This window comes from Rhinolophus ferrumequinum, chromosome 13 (genome assembly GCF_004115265.2).
Source record: "Rhinolophus ferrumequinum isolate MPI-CBG mRhiFer1 chromosome 13, mRhiFer1_v1.p, whole genome shotgun sequence".
In the NCBI taxonomy this organism is placed as follows: domain Eukaryota; kingdom Metazoa; phylum Chordata; class Mammalia; order Chiroptera; family Rhinolophidae; genus Rhinolophus; species Rhinolophus ferrumequinum.
Window position 1 is genome coordinate 4,006,601 of NC_046296.1, and position 18,556 is coordinate 4,025,156.

Here is an 18,556-nt window from a genome sequence, read left to right on the forward strand (position 1 = left end):
TTTCCTTGTCTGTAATTCACTCGGACATAACCAGGAATTTCTCGCAAGTTCCCATCACTCCCACTCTGCCAAGTAGTCCTTCCTCTTAGATTAGAATTAAGGTCAGAACAGAAGTTCCTGCTCATTGCCTTAACTTGCAACATGATTTTTTAATAGAAAAAAAATTGCCTAAAATAAATCACACTCTGCTTGAGCAGACTTCCAGCAACTGCTAAAATAATGCACTCCTGTGATAATTTTCGCTTGTCCCAATTTTACATTCTGTATTAGGCAACTATAATCTGTATGAAGAAACCAAAAAAAAAAAAAAAATGTATAAATATAAATAGGCCTAGGCTTGGCAAGAGGTAGTGAGAAGTTTGGGCTCAGATAAGGGCTTATTGTCTACTCTAACCTCTTTTCTAGCCTGTATTTATTCACAAACTCTCACATCAATATCAAATGTGCATAAATGGTAAAGAAATTTCTGTAACATTCACGGAGCTCTTACTGACTCCCATTCAGCTGTTATGAAACCATATCAATGAATGTATGAGCTGGGAAACATTATTTAGCACAATGGACTTCCTGTGTAGCATTGGGGTATATACAAGTGTGGTTTAACAAATCCGGAAACTGGGAAAGAAGCAGCATCACTGGATATAGCAAGATGGGTTAGCACCAGCTCCTCAGGATGGGTCTGGGGAAGATGGAAAATTCCTCTAATCGGAAGCAGAATAACGTGCAAAACTGGGCAGGCAAGAGGGAGGTGGAGAGCCGAGGGGAAGCCTTGAAGGGGAGCCTGACCTTCAGACTCCCTGCACTTCCGGATGGGGAGGCAGTATAGAAATAAGGTGAATGTTTTTCAAGTCAGGGAAACTGCCCTGTGTCCTTGAGGCCAGATTGCCACCACCTTGGGCCATGAAAGGGCACAGCTGGGGTTCTTTCTTCCCCTTGTTCAATAACTAAAATCATTATATTTAGGGTCAGAATATATTTAAATAGAAAATAAAATACCAGTTAAATCCAATCAGGTTTTAAACTATTGTTCCATATCAATGTCTCATTACCATGCTTGATGCTGAGGTAGGATTTTCTCTTTGGTCCTCGGCATTTTGGTCCTCGGCGTTTGCCAGATTTCCTGTGAGTGTTATCATGCCTATTGAGATTTATTAGCACCAACATAAATGTTCCCAAAAACCAGAAAATAGTAATACAGAAAATAGTAATACAGATATATACATATATCCCTACAAGAAATACATATATATATATAATATATAAAATAAATTTCAGTTATTCCAGAAAATTGTCGAAAATAAATCTATTTGAAAGCTATCACATTGGCCTATCTAAAGTGGAGCAGCTACTAGAAGGACAGAGGCCACTTGTCACATTTATCACTTAAACTCTCAAGGTTTTCCAGATCATCCCGCATAACTGAAACTGTTTGCTTTGGTACCCCCTAGTTAGTTTGCTCAAGTGATGAGTGACCAGGAAAACCTCTTTACTAGTTAGCAGCCTTTTCTTAACTTTTGTTATCTGTATCTTTTTTTCTAAACAAGATAAGAACCACTCACCAGGTTTTTCTTTGTTTTCTTATTACTTTGGGGGTTTATTCTGTTACTCCCCCCACTCCCCCCCACTGTTTGAGTTCAATGGTTAGCATACTGCTTTTCAGTTTTTACTCTAATAATGACAATTATTTCTAATTTGCTGTTCATTTATGGGGGGAGGGGCAACCATCCACATCTAACATTGTTCTCAGCTGAAAGTTCTAGTACAATAAAAAGAAGTCTGAAATTTTCTTATCTGGTTGTTTAGTAACAAAACATAGTTTATAAGTAGAAACCTGTAGATTTCTTTTTTAAAGCACAAAATTCATGAATTTCAAACATTAAGATATAAACACAGTTTTTGTGTATTTGTAGGCCTAAATGCATAATTAACAACCTACACTTCAGTACAATACACATTCATTTAGGAGAATAAGAACAATGTACATTTTTTTAAAATTTGTAAATGAATCATTCTTACATAGTTAAATTCGATATGTGTCTTTAATATTAGGAAAACAGTTTCTTATTATTATAGATGGTATTAAAATCAATTTTATAAAAAATTTAAAATCAAATCCTGTTCATAAAATTTTTTTTAACCTAAAATTATTTTTATTTGTATTTTGCAAAAATTACATCATTTTGAGATGCCCTAAAGGGGGGGGGGGTCACACGATGACCATATTTCCATGAAAAGTGTTCACTAATAAAATAAGATTGGGAAACTATCAAAGAGGATCTTGCAATGTGAAGATTGGGTATATCAGGAGGGACTCTTTCTTCCTATAGCAAGGAACAGAGTGGAGCCCTCCAAGGGGGCAGAGTCAGGAGATTGACATGTGCACGAGCCCTTGTCTTCCATTCTAGTCAACTATTGGACCTTTCAAACACCAAATTCCCTCTCTGCTACCCTCAAACATTTTCCAGAACACAAATACCATGACAACTTTTAGAATGTGCAGAAAACAAATCTACAAATTATATTCTTCCAAAGATATCGCTATGAAGACATTTCATATATAATTTCCAGTTGAATCTGCATAATTATAAGGAATGAATGGTATGTTATTGTTATTCTCTTTTCATACAGTAGGGCACAGAAAAGTGAGATGAGGAGCCTGTGATGATATAAACATTTAGAAAGGAACTGCGACTAAGAAGCTTCTAGCTGAAAAAAACCTAAACTCCACTGTTCATCACAAAAACACATAAAAGTGTTTTAACTTACTTTTACCAGTCACCATCCATGTAAATATTACATTTGTTGGCTGTTCCTTAGAACTCGAGATGTTGTTTGGAACATGTTATTAATACCTTCTCTTTATGACTTGTATCTTTGATTCCAGAGCTTTCAGACATGACACATCACAGCCTTTAGGATATTATTATTTGTAATTGAGAAAATAATACTGCTTGCCAGATTACCTGGAATTAATTACAAAGCTATGTGTCCTTTTTCATAGCAAGTGTTTCACTACCATCAGTTCTTTAAAAAACAAATTTCTAAATAGAATGACAATCAGAGTTCTGGGAACTCCTATTTGCTTATTTCAGTTATCCTTAAAGGCAGTGAGTGCCAGTGTCTGACAGATGTTTATTGCTTTGTTTGAAATGTCAGAGAGTATTCAGTACTAAAGAATTAAGCAAGATTGTTTTCTATATTTTAGTTTTAGGAAAGTAGGATGAAGTTGGATATCATATGTATTTTTAACAACATTTATTATATTTTAATACAAAAAAGCATAAAGTTGAATACTATATATATTTAAACAGGTATTATATTTTTAATGTAAAACGTATCCTATAATCTAGATAACTCCTAGAATTTAAAAACAGTAATGCATGTTTTTCAAAAACATCATATATAAATGTAAAATGAAAAGCACTGTCCACTGAAAAGGCCCAGAAACAATGACTCACCCAGAAAAAACAAGCATCCTCAGGACAGATTATTTGCTGAATATCATGTCCCACAGAAGGAACCAGGCCTCTTGGAGAAACAGCTGGATCCAAACCAGGGACAGAAAATGTACAAAATGAGCTGATAATATCTTATTCCAGAGTACAAAGAAGCTCTCAAAGACTACTCAAGGTCATGTCCAAAAATCTCAGGACCCCACTAAAGAGGCTTCCACTTGGACCATAGGGATTATAATGGCAATGGATTAAAGTATATCAAAATGTTTAAATCCATGTGTTTAAAATGGTTAATAAAACTGCTACCTTTGTAGTATGCTAGGAAACCAACTTGTCATTTTACATTGATGAATAAAAGAGTTCCTATTCAAACTGTACCTGGGGTAAATAGATAATGACTTGAGTTTCGCTTTATAGAAGTATTGCAATAGGACTTGAAGAATGACTGAAAGAAATCAAAATGTTACCATTGTTACAATTCCTATTAAATTAAATGGGATCTGGGCAATGATCATCAATGGCTGCTAATATCACAAAGAAGGGCAATCAGGTATTTCGTGTCTCCAATGGAAATACACTGTGTCACCCATGAAGTAGCCTTGTAAAAAAGAAAAAAAAAGATGACTCTGAATCTGATTGTGGGAGGCTGATTGCAAGGAAGCTTGCAAGCATATCATGTTCCCTCTCTGGAGGAACAATGGGTCAAGGACAGGGGAGTTCAAGATGTTCTTATGTGTGTCGACAGAACAGGATGTGCTGATAGGTATGTCTAATTTGTTGCACAAAGTGGTTTTCATGGAATTTGCTTTGCAACCCTGAGATTACTGGTATATAAGGCATGAGCACAATAAACTCGGGGCTGGTGACGCGTTGGAGCACCAGTCCTCCCGCACACATTTGTGTTTCTCATTCATCCAACTTCAAAATCCACCTTTAGCAAGTAGTATTTTAGTGTTAGAAGCATTGGTATTTCATTCTCACTAGGTAGTGGTAATTTAGTATTAATTAACAGAAAATATATGGGACAGAGAGACAAGTGAAAGGCACCACTAGAACACAGCAAAATTCAGACTACAGCAAACTACAGAACATAATTTGGGCTCTTTCTTAAAAAAATTGAAAGGGGAAAAAGGATGAAGGAGAACTTACATATTGAAAGAAACGTAAAAGATGTGTAAACCAATAGGAATGTGTAGACATTGTTTGAATTCTGATTCAAACAAAACTTAAAAAAATTAAGACAGTCAGATAATTGTGAATTGATTGGATATTTGATGATATCAATTGAACTCTGGTTCATTATTTTTCTTAAGTGTGATGGAAGCATGGTAGTTTCTTTTAAAAATAATTCCTTATCTTTTGGAGCTACATGCTGGGTTATTTATAGATGAAATGATATGATGTCTGAAGTTGGGAGATGGATACACAGAGTTTCGTTATTACAATCCTCTCTACTTTTTTATATGCTTGAATTCTTCTATAATAAAGCACTTAAAAATATCCTTTTAAAAAAGTAGAATTTCACTCTCCCTCATTTCCCAAGTAGTTCCATCAGTTTTGTCTGTCTACCCAAGTAGTTCCATCAGTTTTTTTTCTTTATATGTTTTGAGGCCCTTTTATTAGTTGCATACCTGCTTAGAATTTATTATCTTCATGGTGAGTTGAACCTGTTATCATTAGGTGTGACTATCACTAATGATGCTTTTTGTCTTAAAATCTATTTTATCAGCTATTAATATAGCCACCCTAATGTTTTTTTAATTAGTATTTACCTTAATTTTTCACATCTTTTTATTTTTAACGTATATTTGTCCTTATAATTTAGGTGCATCTCTATAAAATGGCATACAGTTGGACTGGATGTTTTCCCAATCTGGCATATTCCACCATGAAGTGGTGAGTGTGGTCCGTTTATGTTTGTTATAATTATAGATATATATTGGACTTAATTAGTCATCTTAATTAGTGTTTCATTTTATTGCCCCTTTACTCACTTTTTCTTGACTTTTGATAGCTGTATCTTTTTTTTTTTTGAATAAGATAAGAACCATTCGCTAGTTTTTTCCTTTGTTTTCTTACTAATTTTTGGGTTTCTTCTGTTACTTCCCCCCCACCAACTGTTTGAGTTTAATGTTTAGTATGTTGCTTTTCAGTTTTTGTTCTTTCCTGATATAAGCATTTAAGGCTATAATTTCCTGCAAGATACAGCTTTAGATGCATCTCACATATTTAAAGATTTTTAATTTTTTAAAATCTATACAGATTTTAAAACAGCCCTACTGAGGTGTAATTGAAATATAATAAAGTACGTATGTTTAAAGTGTATAATTTTATAAGTTTTGACACATCAATATACCCCTGAGACCATCAACACAATCAAAATGATGAATATACTCATGGTCATTGAAAGTTTCCTCATTCAACTTTGTAATCCCTCCTCCCAGCCCCACACAACCATTAATCTGCTTTCTATTACCGTAGATTGTTTGCATTTTTGAAATTTTTATATAAGTAGAATTATTTATATTTACATACTCTCTCTTTCCTGGATTCTTTCACTCAGCATAATTATTTTGGGTTTCATCCATGTTGATCCAAAGCATCAATAGCTCATTCTTTTTTATTGCTGAGTGGGATTCCACTGTGCAGACCACTATATTTTTTTGCATTCATCTATTGATAGACACTTAGATTATTTTCAGTTTTTGACTATTACAAATAAAGTGGATATGAACATTTATGTACAAGTCTTTGAACGGACATATGTTTTCATTTCTCTTGGATAAATGCCTAATTGTGGAAAGGCTGGGTACTAAAACAGTCAAGCTGTTTTCCAAAGGGATTGCACCATTTTACATTCCCACCAGCAGCTTATGAGAGTTCTAGTTGCTCCATGAATTTGACAACACTTGGTATTGTCAGTCTTTGTAGACATTCCAGTAGGTGTGCAGTGGTAGCTCATTTGGTTTGATTTGGATTTCCGTAATGACTAATGATTCTGAGCACTTTTTAATATACCTATTTGCCATCAATACATCTTCTGTAGTTAATTGACTGTTTAAATCTTTAGCTCAGTTTTTAATTCAGTTATAGGTCTTTTTATTATTGAGTTTTCAGGGTTCTTTATATATATATATTTGATGCAAGTCATTGATCAGATATATTACTTATAAATGTTTTCTTCAAGTGTGTGGAATAGCTTAACAGTGTCTTTGAAGAGCAGAAGTTCTCAATGTTGGTGCATCCAACTTATCAATTCATTAACACCCTACTGCCTCAAACCACCAGGAACACGGGATAGTATATATAGTTTGGTTTATTGCTCATTGCAGTGAGGGAGAACGCTTACCATGGGGAACCATGGAGAGTCTTGGTAAGAGGATATTAGAAAGAACCTATTGTGGACTTTGGGCTTTGGGTGGGTAATTTTGGGGAAAATCTAAGGAAGGGGGATCTCACTGAGTGCTGTCAGAAAGCGGATGCAATTCTATGATTGGGTATCTCAATAAATGTTATTTATAAGGAGGGCAAACCAGAGTGAGAATAAAACTGTAATTGGTAAAGTAGTAGTAATTATTCATTTTAGCTGAGAGACAGGGATGGTTGATATTTTGTGGTATGCATAGTGACCTTGTTATTGTCTCACTTTATGGTGGTCTCAGGGTGACTTTGTCTGATGTTGATGTTCTGTGAGGTTGTTTGTGTCCAGCAGGAGAACAGCATTAACTAGTTGTGAGCATCAGGCCGTCTTTGTAATAATACTGAGGCCTTGTGAGTGTCAGACCAGTTCCTGGATGTAAGGGGCTCCTTTCTCCTTTCTTTTATTTTTCTCTTATGAATCCTGATTTTGCTGTTATATCTGAGATCCAAGGTCACAAAGATTCTCTCTTATGCAGATTTTTTTCCTAGAAGTTCTATGGTTTTTACTTTTAGGTCAATAATCCTTTTGGAGTTAATTTTCGTGTAAGATGCTAGGTATAGATCAGTTTTTCTTCCCTTCCTCCTCCTTCTTTTTGCAAATAGATATCCAATTATTCCAGCATAGTTGGTTGAAAATACTATATTTTTCTCCACTGAATAGCTTTTGTCGAGAATCAATTGCATATATATATATATATATATGTATATATAAATCTCTACCCTATAAATCTCTACCCTATCCTATTGATCTACTTGTTTATTTTGATGCGAGAACCACACTGTCTTGATTACTGTAGCTTTATGAGTCTTGGAGACTCTACTTTGTTCTATTTCAAAGTTGCTTTGGATATTTTAGGTGCTGTGCATTTTCATATTCAAAAATTTTCATTTCAAAAATTTCATATGAATTTTTGAATCAGCTTGTCAATTTCTACAAAAAGACATGCTGGGATTTTGATTGATATCCATAGATAAATTTGGGGAGAATTGACATTTTGAACAATATTGAGTCTTCTGATCCTTGAACACTGTGTATCTCTTGATTTGTTTAGGTCTTCTTTGTTTTCTCTCAGTGACATTTTATAGTTTTTAGTGTGTAGGTCTTATATTTTTTTTTCATATTTATCCTTAAAGTTTTTCATGGTTTTTATGATATGGTAAATGGTATTGTTTTTAAATTTCAATTTCCACTTGTTGCTAGTATATAGAAATCCAATTATTCATTCCATAGGCTATTTAGAGGTGTGTTCTTTAGTTTCTAAATATGTGAGGACTTTCTGGATACTTTTCTATTATTGATTTCTATTTTCAATAGACTGTGGTCAGAGAACACACTTTCTATGACTTGACTTCTTGAATCCTTTTATGTTTATCGAGACTTGTTTCATGGCTCAAATATGTCCTATATTGGTAAGTGTTCCACTTGAAAAGAATGTACGTTCTAGTGTTATTGGGTAGAATGTTCTATAAACATCAGCCATTTGGTTGATAGTACTGCTTTAGTCTTCTATATCCTTACTGATTTTCAGTATACATGTTCTGTTGATTGTTAGGAGAGGGGTATTGAAATCTCTAAGTACAGTTATGAATTTATCTATTTCACCTTACAATTCTGTCAGTTTTTGCTTCATATATTTTGAAATTTAGTTATTAGGTACATGCCTCTTTAGGATTGTTATGTCCTCTTGACCAGTTAATCCCTTTATCATTGTGAAATGGCCATCTTTTCTCCTAGCAATATTTCTGGATATGACATCTACTTTGTCAAATATCAATATTGTCACTCTTGCTTTATTTTGATAAGGGTTATAATGGAACATCTTTTTCCATCCTTTTACCTTTAACTTAGTTGTATCTTCTTATTAAAAGTGGGTTTTTTGGTAGGCAGCATATATTTGGATCTTTGAATACAATTTGACAATCTTTGCCTTTTAATTATAGTGGTCAGACCATTAATATTTAATTAACATTAATTGGCACAGTTGAATTTACAGTACCATTTTGCTATTTGTTTTCTGTTTGTCTCATCTGTATTTTGTTTTTCCTTTTTTCCTCTTTCTTTTGAATTAATAGTTTTAAAACATAACTTTATTTAATCTCCTTTGTTGGCTTTTTAGCTATAGTTATTTGTGTTATTTAGGTGGTTCCTTTATAGCAGTATTCTTCTGGATTTTGTGCTATTTTTGTTAAACATTTTATTTTTATATATTATAAACCTCACAATACATTAATATTTTTGCTTTAAATACTTCTTGCTCCCGGCAGGCACACCTCCAATAAGCTTCTCCTTTCTGTTCTCTTGCTAGAAACTTGTCTAAAATAAGAACAAATAGGATCTGAGATTAAAGGTTTCATAATCTTTAGTGTATAGTCTTGGCTGCACCAATTTAACTACTCAGAAGCGTTTTCCTCCTAGCTCCTGGTTGTATGTTGTGAATTTGTTGGATAAGCAATCTTCAAATATATATGCTGATAAGTGAATTGTTACAATATGGAAAAAATCGATTAAAAAAACCCCAAACCCCAAAAGTGAATAAAAAGAGAATTTGAAATAATTCATTGATAGGAAACATATCCAAACCTAGTTTGACTGCAGCTGTTAGTCAGAATAGACAGCTAGGGGAGAAATCCTTCATGGAAAGGACTGGTGGTATGCTCTGCATTGTTTCTTTATTGCAGGAATACAGTGTTGGCCAAAGTTGTTCACTGTACCCTTTTACAGAATGGTCTAAAATCGTCTCTCTTCATTTAATGAGGCATTTCTCCTTTTCCCAAACTGGATTTATTCAAAGTATTTTATATTTTCTTGAGCCATCAGTTTTAGATATGGAAAAACACCACAAATTTAGAATATGGAAATTTCGACTAGAAATAATGAACAGTATGATTCTGTAACATTGTAATGCATTTTATTGTTTTCAAGTACATAGAATAAAGTAGATGGTGGGACCTTGGGGAGAGAAGAGGAGGCTACATATGATGAAGCTTCTAAAAACTGGTTTATGAGCGCAAAAGGGACATTTTTAGCCCTTGCTTAGACACCAATGTAGCTTTTAACTCCCTCCTTCCAGCAGTTTCTCTCTGGAGTACTCCACGTCAGGAGACACTTAAAAATTCTTTCTGCTTCCTAGTCCAAGGCATAATACATTTGTCCATCTCTCAAATCCCTCCTATTTCAGCACCTATTTTGGTATTTCTTCACGTTCTCTATTAAAATGACTGTGTCTAAATCAGAGTTCTGAATCGTCCCTGTCTAAATTGAGAGTTCCGTTAAGAGAAGCTTATGATGATATCCGTTCAGTGCCGACTTCAGGTTTCCCATCATTTAAGACGATTTCCTACATCAGCGCTAGGACAATGTGATGCACTTGGGAACGTGTCCTTGGTTGTATTTTTTCCATCACAGCCACAGGTTGTCTTGGCGGCCAGGCCTCGAGGGACAGGCTGATGTGACCGGGCCGGAGGGGTGGGTACCCGGTCGCCCAAACACCTGCTCCAAGCGCCGCGCGGCTGCCCAGGGGAAGCGGCCCGGGTGGCGGGGAGAGAACGCGCACGCCCACAGGCGCGGGGCCGCCCGAGGCGAGGAAGGGGAGGGTTTGCAGGAGATGCTGACCCGGCGAGCAGGTCGTCGCGTTCCCACCGGCGACCGGATTACATAAGGCAGTGCAGCGAGTCGAAGTCCTCCCGTGGGCAGGGCCCGGCCCGCTCGAGTGGATTGCAACCTTGCGGGGCCCGGCCGCCCACGCCGCGCGGGGACAGGCTCCAACCTTGCGCCCGCCCCCGCTGTGGCCGCCGCGGCTCGAGCGCGCCGCCCCCCGACGCGTGTGCTCTCGGCGAAGGCGCCCGAGCATCCTCCCTCCTCGGTGCCCTCTCTCTGGGCCTACCCGGGCGCAGCCCCGCGGTTATGAGCCCCGAACCGGTCCCGGCGGCGACCATGGGGAACCGCTGGCTAAGCGGATAGAGAAGGGCGACGAGGCCTTCCGTGCGGGCCAGTACGAGAAGGCTGCCGAACTCTTCCGCTCCGTGCTGGCCGGGCTGCCGCAGCCCGAGCACGACCTGTGCCTGCGCCTGGGGGACGCGTTGGCCCGCGCGGCTGAAGGCGCTGCGGCCCGAGGAGCTGGCTGGCTGGCGCGCGCCCTGGGTCAGAGTGGCCGGCGACGCCTCTGCGCCCGCCGCGCCCCGTGACCTGCTCGGCTGCCCGCGCTGCCAGCGGCTGCTCCACGAGCCGGTGACCCTGCCGGGCGGGCTCACAGTGTGCAGGCGATGCCTGGAGCGGGGCCGGCGCGGCCGCAGGCGCGGCGCGTCAACGTGGTGCTGAGCGGCCTGCTGGAGAAGTGCTTCCCGGACGAGGGCCGCGTGCGCAGGCTGGCCGGCCAGGCGCGGGGCTGCAGCGCCAGCAGCAGCCCGAGGCCGCGCTGCTCAGGTGTCACCAGGCCCTGGATATGGGTAAGTCGCCTGCTTTGGGAGCTCGCCCGCCTGCCCACACACCTGCCGAGCGGCAGGGCTGGGATGAGAGATTTGTCACGCTCAGGGTTTATTTTGCTTTCTGAAGATGGTAAGGTGCAGATGCAGCCTGGGTGGCTGGTGTCAAAAGCGGAGTACCGCCCCCCGCTGTGTGTTTTCCAGGATTTCCTCAGCCTTCCTGAGCAGTCCAGTAAGGCCAAGACTACCTGTCAAGCCATCTCAGCTGTTGAGGAGTGGGATAACAAAGTGTTTTCACTTGTCCTACAGGAAAATGCAGATAACTACCACTCGAGGAGGTGCAGAAGAAGTGCTTTGGTGTGGGGCAGGATTTGCTTTGGGGTTTCAGCTAGTGAATCCAGGAAGGGACCCTGTAGTGCAGGGGATCCTGCCGACTTCGCCAAGTGTCGTGCGCGGTGTCTGGCGGGGTCTCCGGTCCCGCCCCCCACACAAGAACAGGACATGGTGAGGCCAAAAAGAAACACCCACGGAGCCATAGGTAGGGGAGTCATACCACTATACTCTCACTGGCGACTGGGTTGGAGAAACAGGAACCAGGAACAACACAATTCTCAACCCTCACTGCTCCACTTGCAGGCTCAGCCACCATCTTCTTGCTAGCTCCCCATTTTTCTCTCTTTTTGCTAGCCCAGCCACGGCAGTTATATTCATGGCTAATGGCTCACTGGTTACAGCTGACGGCCAACTAGCCACAGCTGCTGGCCATTTGATCAGTCGATGGCCATTTACTACCTGAGCCAGCACCTTTCTATGTGAGGCCGAGAGCCTGGAAACTGCTTTTTGGGGCTCTGTCCCCACACTCCACCCCTACAGGCTCTCGCCTCACAATCTACGCGACAAGTGTCTTCCGCGAGGGGCCCTGTGCGAGGAACCTGGAGGTGAATGCTATTTCCTGGACACAGCCAAGCTCTCTGGTCACAGCCAGGGCCTCTCAGGGCACCGCCACTCTCTCTGGGCACAGCCCGGCCTCCTGGACACAGCCAGGGCCTCTCAGGGCACCGCCACTCTCTCTGAGCACAGCCCGGCTTCCTGGACACAGCCAGGGCCTCTCAGGGTACCGTGCTGGAACAACAGCGGCTCACAGTCAAGGTGCTTACATATTCTCAATGGTGGCCGGTCAAGACACAAAAGCAAACATCTCCCAGTTCCACTACATGGTGGTATGTTCCCAAACAGTCAAGCTGTCCATTAAATTAGGGATAGAAGGCAATTCCCCATAGTCCATAATCATTGCCAGGCCTGTCCTGGGGGTGAGGGATGACCTTGACCTCACCCGCATCTCCCACGGAGGACTCAGCAAGCCTTTCCTCCTGGGACTACAAGTCCTGCATCCGGGCTACCTCAGCAGGCACTTCCCAGCCCACGGGGCCGCAACAACCTTCGCTTTCTCCGGCCTCTGCTGGTTGGGGAACCGTGGATGTCTTCCCACCCCTCCACGGGGTTCCAGCTCTCAGGCAGCTGCTCCTCCTGGTCTTCCTCAGACTCACGCACAAACAGCTCCACTGCCCTTCGGAGAGCTTTGGCCGGCACCATACCCTGCTCGCTGCGCCATGTGTAGTGCAGGGGATCCAGCCGACTTCGCCAAGTGTCGTGCGGGGCGTCTGGCGGGGTCTCCGGTCCCGCCCCCCACACAAGAACGCAGGACATGGTGAGGCCAAAAAGGAACACCCACGGAGCCATAGGTAGGGGAGTCATACCACTATACTCTCACTGGCGACTGGGTTGGAGAAACAGGAACCAGGAACAACACAATTCTCAACCCTCACTGCTCCACTTGCAGGCTCAGCCACCATCTTCTTGCTAGCTCCCCATTTTTCTCTCTTTTTGCTAGCCCAGCCACGGCAGTTATATTCATGGCTAATAGCTCACTGGTTACAGCTGACGGCCAACTAGCCACAGCTGCTGGCCATTTGATCAGTCAATGGCCATTTACTACCTGAGCCAGCACCTTTCTATGTGAGGCCGAGAGCCTGGAAACTGCTTTTTGGGGCTCTGTCCCCACAGACCCCTTCCACTCTGTTTTCACCACTTCATGCAGTCTGGCTCTGTCCTTTCTCACTCAAAGGCCATTCCATTTTGTTATGATGTAATAAGCTTATTAGATAGTTATACTAACTAGTACATGTGTATTTATTTATTTGTTTATTTATTTATTTAGTAAAGTCTGTGACCAGCACCAGGCTCCCTCCTAGCCCCCACTCCATCCCTCACCTGTTAAGAATATATAATTGAAAGAAAGACCAAACTCAGGTCATTGTATTTGACTCTGGATGAGGATGTTCTATTGACAGTTGTTTTGGGCGTAGAAGAGTGTGTGTGTGTGTGTGTGTGTGTGTGTGTGTGTGTATGTAATGTTATTTGTTTTATGAATTCACTGATTTTGAAACGGTATATATGATTTAAATCACTAGTCAACAAGACTTTGTTTAATCTTTCGTTACTAACAGTCTTTTTGTATGTTATAGTCAGTATGCATTTTATTTTAAACAGGGTTAAGCTTTTCTCTTTTAGAAGGCACACCTATATCTAAATTGGGGAATTCTCTGCTGGACTAAAGTAACAAATATCTTGTACCATTTTTGCAACCAACACATCCATACTTTAACAGGCTGTGTATTTTTCGAGTTTTAAACTCTTGTTTATTTATATATGGTGTGGAGTAGACGATCCAGTAGAAATATTATGTAAGCAGCATATGTAATTTAAAATTTTCTGGTAGCCACATTTTAAAAAGGTGAAAAGAAGCAGGTGAAATTTATTTTATGAATATTTTTTAATCCTATTGTGGGGACAGAGCCAGGAGTGCAGTTTCCAGGCTCTCGGCCTCACGTGGAAAGGTGCTGGCTCAGGTAGTAAATGGTCATCAACTGTGATTGGATGGCCATCATCTGTGGCTAGTTGGCCGTCAGCTGTAACCAGTGAGCCATTGGCCACTAATGTAACCACTGTGGCTGCGCTAGCAGCAAATGGGGGCTAGCAAGAAGATGGTGGCTGAGCTAGCAAGCGCGGATTGCAGTTAGCACAGCGGATTGCAGTTAGCAAGTGGGGTTGGTTGGTTGGCAGAGAAGCGGACGGCAGGTTGCAGATCCTGTAGATCCTGCTTCCTGTGTCTCCAACCCAGCCGCCAGCGAGACTATAGTGGTATGACTCCCCTATCTATGGCTCCGTGGGTGTTCCTTTTTGGCCTCACCATATCCTGCGTTATTATGTGGGGAGCAGGACAGGAGACCCTGCATGCCACCCTGCATGACACCTATTTATCCAAATACTATTATTTGAACATATCTTCAATGTAAAAAAAATCCAGATTTTACTTTTATAAAAAACTAAATCTTTGAAATTCACTGTGATTTTTCATTTACTGGCCACCCCAATTCAGACACTAAATTTTCATCAGAAATACCTCCCTCTATATGTAGGTTTCATAAAATTTAGGTTTGAAGAAGTAGACTTACATATTGAAGTTGTTTCAAATTACCTTAAAAGTTTTCCACTAACTGAATACAGTATCAGTTTTTAAATTTAAATTTCTGTTAATTAAAATTAAATAAAATTAATAAATCAGTTCCTTTGTTGCACTAACCCCATTTTATTCTGCAAATTATATTCCTGGAAATTTGGGAATATCTGGAAATGTTAAATATGACCTTTGGCCAAGCAGTTTCAGAGGTACATGCATACGAGGTGGGACAATTAAATTTGCAAACTCATCCTAGAAAAAGTGCTACATGCCTCATTGCTGAATATCACTATGGTCACCTTCGAAGTACTCCCTTTGGGAAGCTATGCACTGACGCCAGTGCCGAGTCCATCTTTCAAAGCAGTTTTGGAACTCTTTTCCTGGAATGGCCATCAGAGGTATCGTCATATTATCTTTGATGTTCTGAATGTCATCAAAATGTCTTCCTTTCAATATTTCCTTTATCTTCGAGGTAAAGAAAGAAGTCACTGGGGGCCAGATCAGGTGAGTAGGGAGGGTGTTCCAATACAGTTATTTGTTTATTGGCTAAAAGCTGCCTCACAGACAGTGCCATGTGAGCTGGTGTATTGTCGTGATGCAAGAGTCATGAGTTGTTGGCAAAAAGTTAAGATCATCTAACTTTTTCACACAGCCTTTTCAGCACTTCCAAATAGTAAACTTAGTTAACTGTTTATTCTGTTGACACAAACTCATAATGAATAATCCCTGTGATATCAAAAAAGGTTAGAAACATCGTTGCAACAATTTCGCAAACTTAATTGTCAGACCTTGTATTATGCACTGAATAAATGTACAGCAGAGTAGATCATTGTTAGAGATAGTGCTGAAGTAGAAACAACCCAAGCATCAAATAAGAATAGAATGAATGGGTAAATATATTATGATGTCTTTGTGGAACACTATGTAGAAGTAAAATGAACCAACTACAATTACACACTATAATGTGGATGAATCATAAACATAATGTGAAGTGAAAGAAGCCAGACTCAAAAGCATTTCTAACATGCAATTCTATTTACCTGTAAGTCCAAATAGGCAAGATTACCATACCATGTTAGAAGTAAGGGAAGTGGTTACCTTTGGGGAAGAAAAAGAGGATAGTTATTGTAAGTATGAGAGAGACCTGTGGGGTAGTGGTGATGTTCTGTTTCTTGATGGAGAGGATGGATACAAAGCTGTCTTTACTTTGTGATAGTTCATTGAACAGTGTACTCATGATTTGTCATGTTTCCACGTATATATTAGATCTTAATTTAAAAGCTTTGAAAACATAGACCGTCGCAGTTAATTCATCATGAGAACTTTTACTTACTATGTTCAGTGTACATTTTCCATTCAAAGATTAGAAAAGTAAGCCAAGTTTCCCAAGTTTAAACATTAGAAAAAAATTTAATCTCATGATAAATTAGCCCTCAGAAGAAATTTTGATACAAAGACCAGAAGTATTTGGAATCCGAAATGCCTGTATTTAAACCCAGGCTGACACATATTTAAATGTAATCCTAGCCAAGTGTGGTAATTATTAATGCTGTTCCCCAAATATTTCTATCTCTATACCTTCCCCAAACAAGGTAGAATAGCACTCCTGGCCTGTTGTGGTTGGGTAGAGCCATGTGACTAATTTTGGCCAATAAGTTGTTGGTGGAATTCAAAATTAGTAATGAATATGTTAAAACAAAAATAAATGTATGAAAAGATAAAGAAGCCAGTAGTTAACTGTCAATTAAAAAAAGAACCAGATAAGAATGGCGGCAGTGGGGCGCACTTTCTGAGTTCTCCTCCAAATCTTAATACAAACGGGACCTATAACCCATCAAAGAACTCTTTGCTCATCACACAGAACAGCTAAGAGACTCGTGGAAGGATTACTTGAAGGTGCGCTAATTGGGTGAGCAGGGGAAGGAAGGAAGGGAGCGGAGTGAAAACGCGCGGGCCCGTGGCGGGGTCCTGGCCGGTGGTGGCGGTGGCGGCGGCAGCAGCGAAAACCGCGGTGGCACCCGCAGTTCTGGGCACGCACGGGATCCCTTGGCGGAACGGAGAGCACAGAGACCAAGAGGTGGGCTCTTTCCCTGCATCCCACGGCTGATCTCCCCCGCCGGGAGGGCAGCTAGTGGGCCCTAGGGCAGACAAAGAACACAGACTCCATACCTGGGCCCCTCCCCTCCGCTCTTCCAATCCTACCCCCACCCTTCCAGAAACTTAAACTGGCCCCTGAACTGAGGAGTAGTGTCAGATTACAGAGGAACCGTAGTAGTGCTCAGGCTCTGGGAAGACTGACAGGCAGCCCTGACCCAGGGAAGAGGCTGGGAAGAGTGTGATTTTGGCTGGGCTAGGAGAGAAGAGACTCCTCCACCCCCAGCCACCACCTTTTCTGACCTGCGGGAAGAGGGTGACGCGCGGCTGGGCTGGGAGAGAGAAGACCCCTCCATCCCCAGCCCCCACCCTTTCTGGCCTGCTTAGGGCAGGGCAAGTGCAATTGCAGAGACACTCCCAGGGATCAGCAGTAAGGCAAACGCATCTCTGGGCTTTCAGCAGCTCAGAAATCTCCCGCCCGCACCCCCCCATACACACACACACTGAAGAAGTGCCCTAAGACTCAGGAGTACTGGACACGGGGCTGGTGGTGCTACTCTCAGTGTGCATATGTGCAGGCAACTATCATCCAGACCCCTCAGGCCCATGCATTTAAATCTACAGTCCCAAAGTCACTCTGGGCACCAGGTGACCGGCTCTGCCTGCGCAATAAGCAGGGGGCTCTTTGGTACAGCAGAGGACAACCTGGACATTACTTGGTGGGCTTAAGCCAAGACTGGCACTGCTTTTTGTTTTGCTTTGTTTTGTTTTGTTTTGCTTTGTCTTTATATCTTTGATATATTTGCCTGTGTCGAGTGGGGGTTATCGGGTGTTTTTACATGTGAATGTATTTGATTTTTTTCTTTGTTGTTGTTGTTGTTGTGCTTGGTGATTTGCTTTGTTCTGAAACTGCCCTACCAGGGCCCAACTTAAGAGGCACAAGATTCAACATATCCAGAGGCCAACTCCAGACCAAACCAGAGTACTACTGGGTTTGACCTACAAGTCACACTCCCAGAGGGAATTCTCTGCAGACACTAGAGCCCATAGAGGTCAAACCACATTTAAGTGGTCAACCCTCACACAGCAGAACGCCCTGCGGTGGGCAGAGCCAAGTTTCACAACGAGTCAGTCTAGGAGTTAACCCCACCTACTCACAAGCAAAAAGCAATTAAAGATCTTCTTGAACAGGACAATATACACAACAAAAGAGTCACCTTTGGAGCACACGCAGAGGAGAAGAACGAAGTAGTGCAAGTCAAATATAAAGGACACATACTACATAAGATAACCTAGCAAGAATTAAGAACTCTAGGGGATCTACCTAATACATCAAAGCAAACACAGAGAGTCAGCCAGAATGGGGAAACAAAGATACACATCCCAAATAAAAGAACAGAAGAAACCTCCACAACTGGAACCAAACGAAGCAGAGGTAACCAACTTTCAGAGACAGAGTTCAGAACACTAGTGATAAGAATGTTTAAGGAGCTTAGAGAAGACATAAAGAAGGATGTAGAAATCATAACGAACAACCAGTTAGAACTAAAGAACACAATTACCGAAATTAAGAACTCACTTGAAGGAATTACCAGCAGGTTAGATGAAGCAGAGGATCGAATCAGCGACTTAGAAGACAAGGTAG

General features: G+C 41.1%; 1 protein-coding gene across 1 annotated transcript in view; it reads left to right on the top strand.

Annotated features, from left to right (window-relative positions):
- The first annotated feature begins 3,972 nt into the window (after positions 1-3,972).
- Positions 3,973-18,556, top strand: part of LONRF2 (LON peptidase N-terminal domain and ring finger 2) — a 61,253-nt gene continuing 46,669 nt past the window's right edge. Inside the window, 5 exon segments of the mRNA XM_033125392.1 lie at positions 3,973-4,005; positions 10,497-10,963; positions 10,965-11,146; positions 11,149-11,256; positions 11,259-11,321. Of these exon segments, the coding sequence (XP_032981283.1) occupies positions 3,973-4,005; positions 10,497-10,963; positions 10,965-11,146; positions 11,149-11,256; positions 11,259-11,321 (853 nt within the window).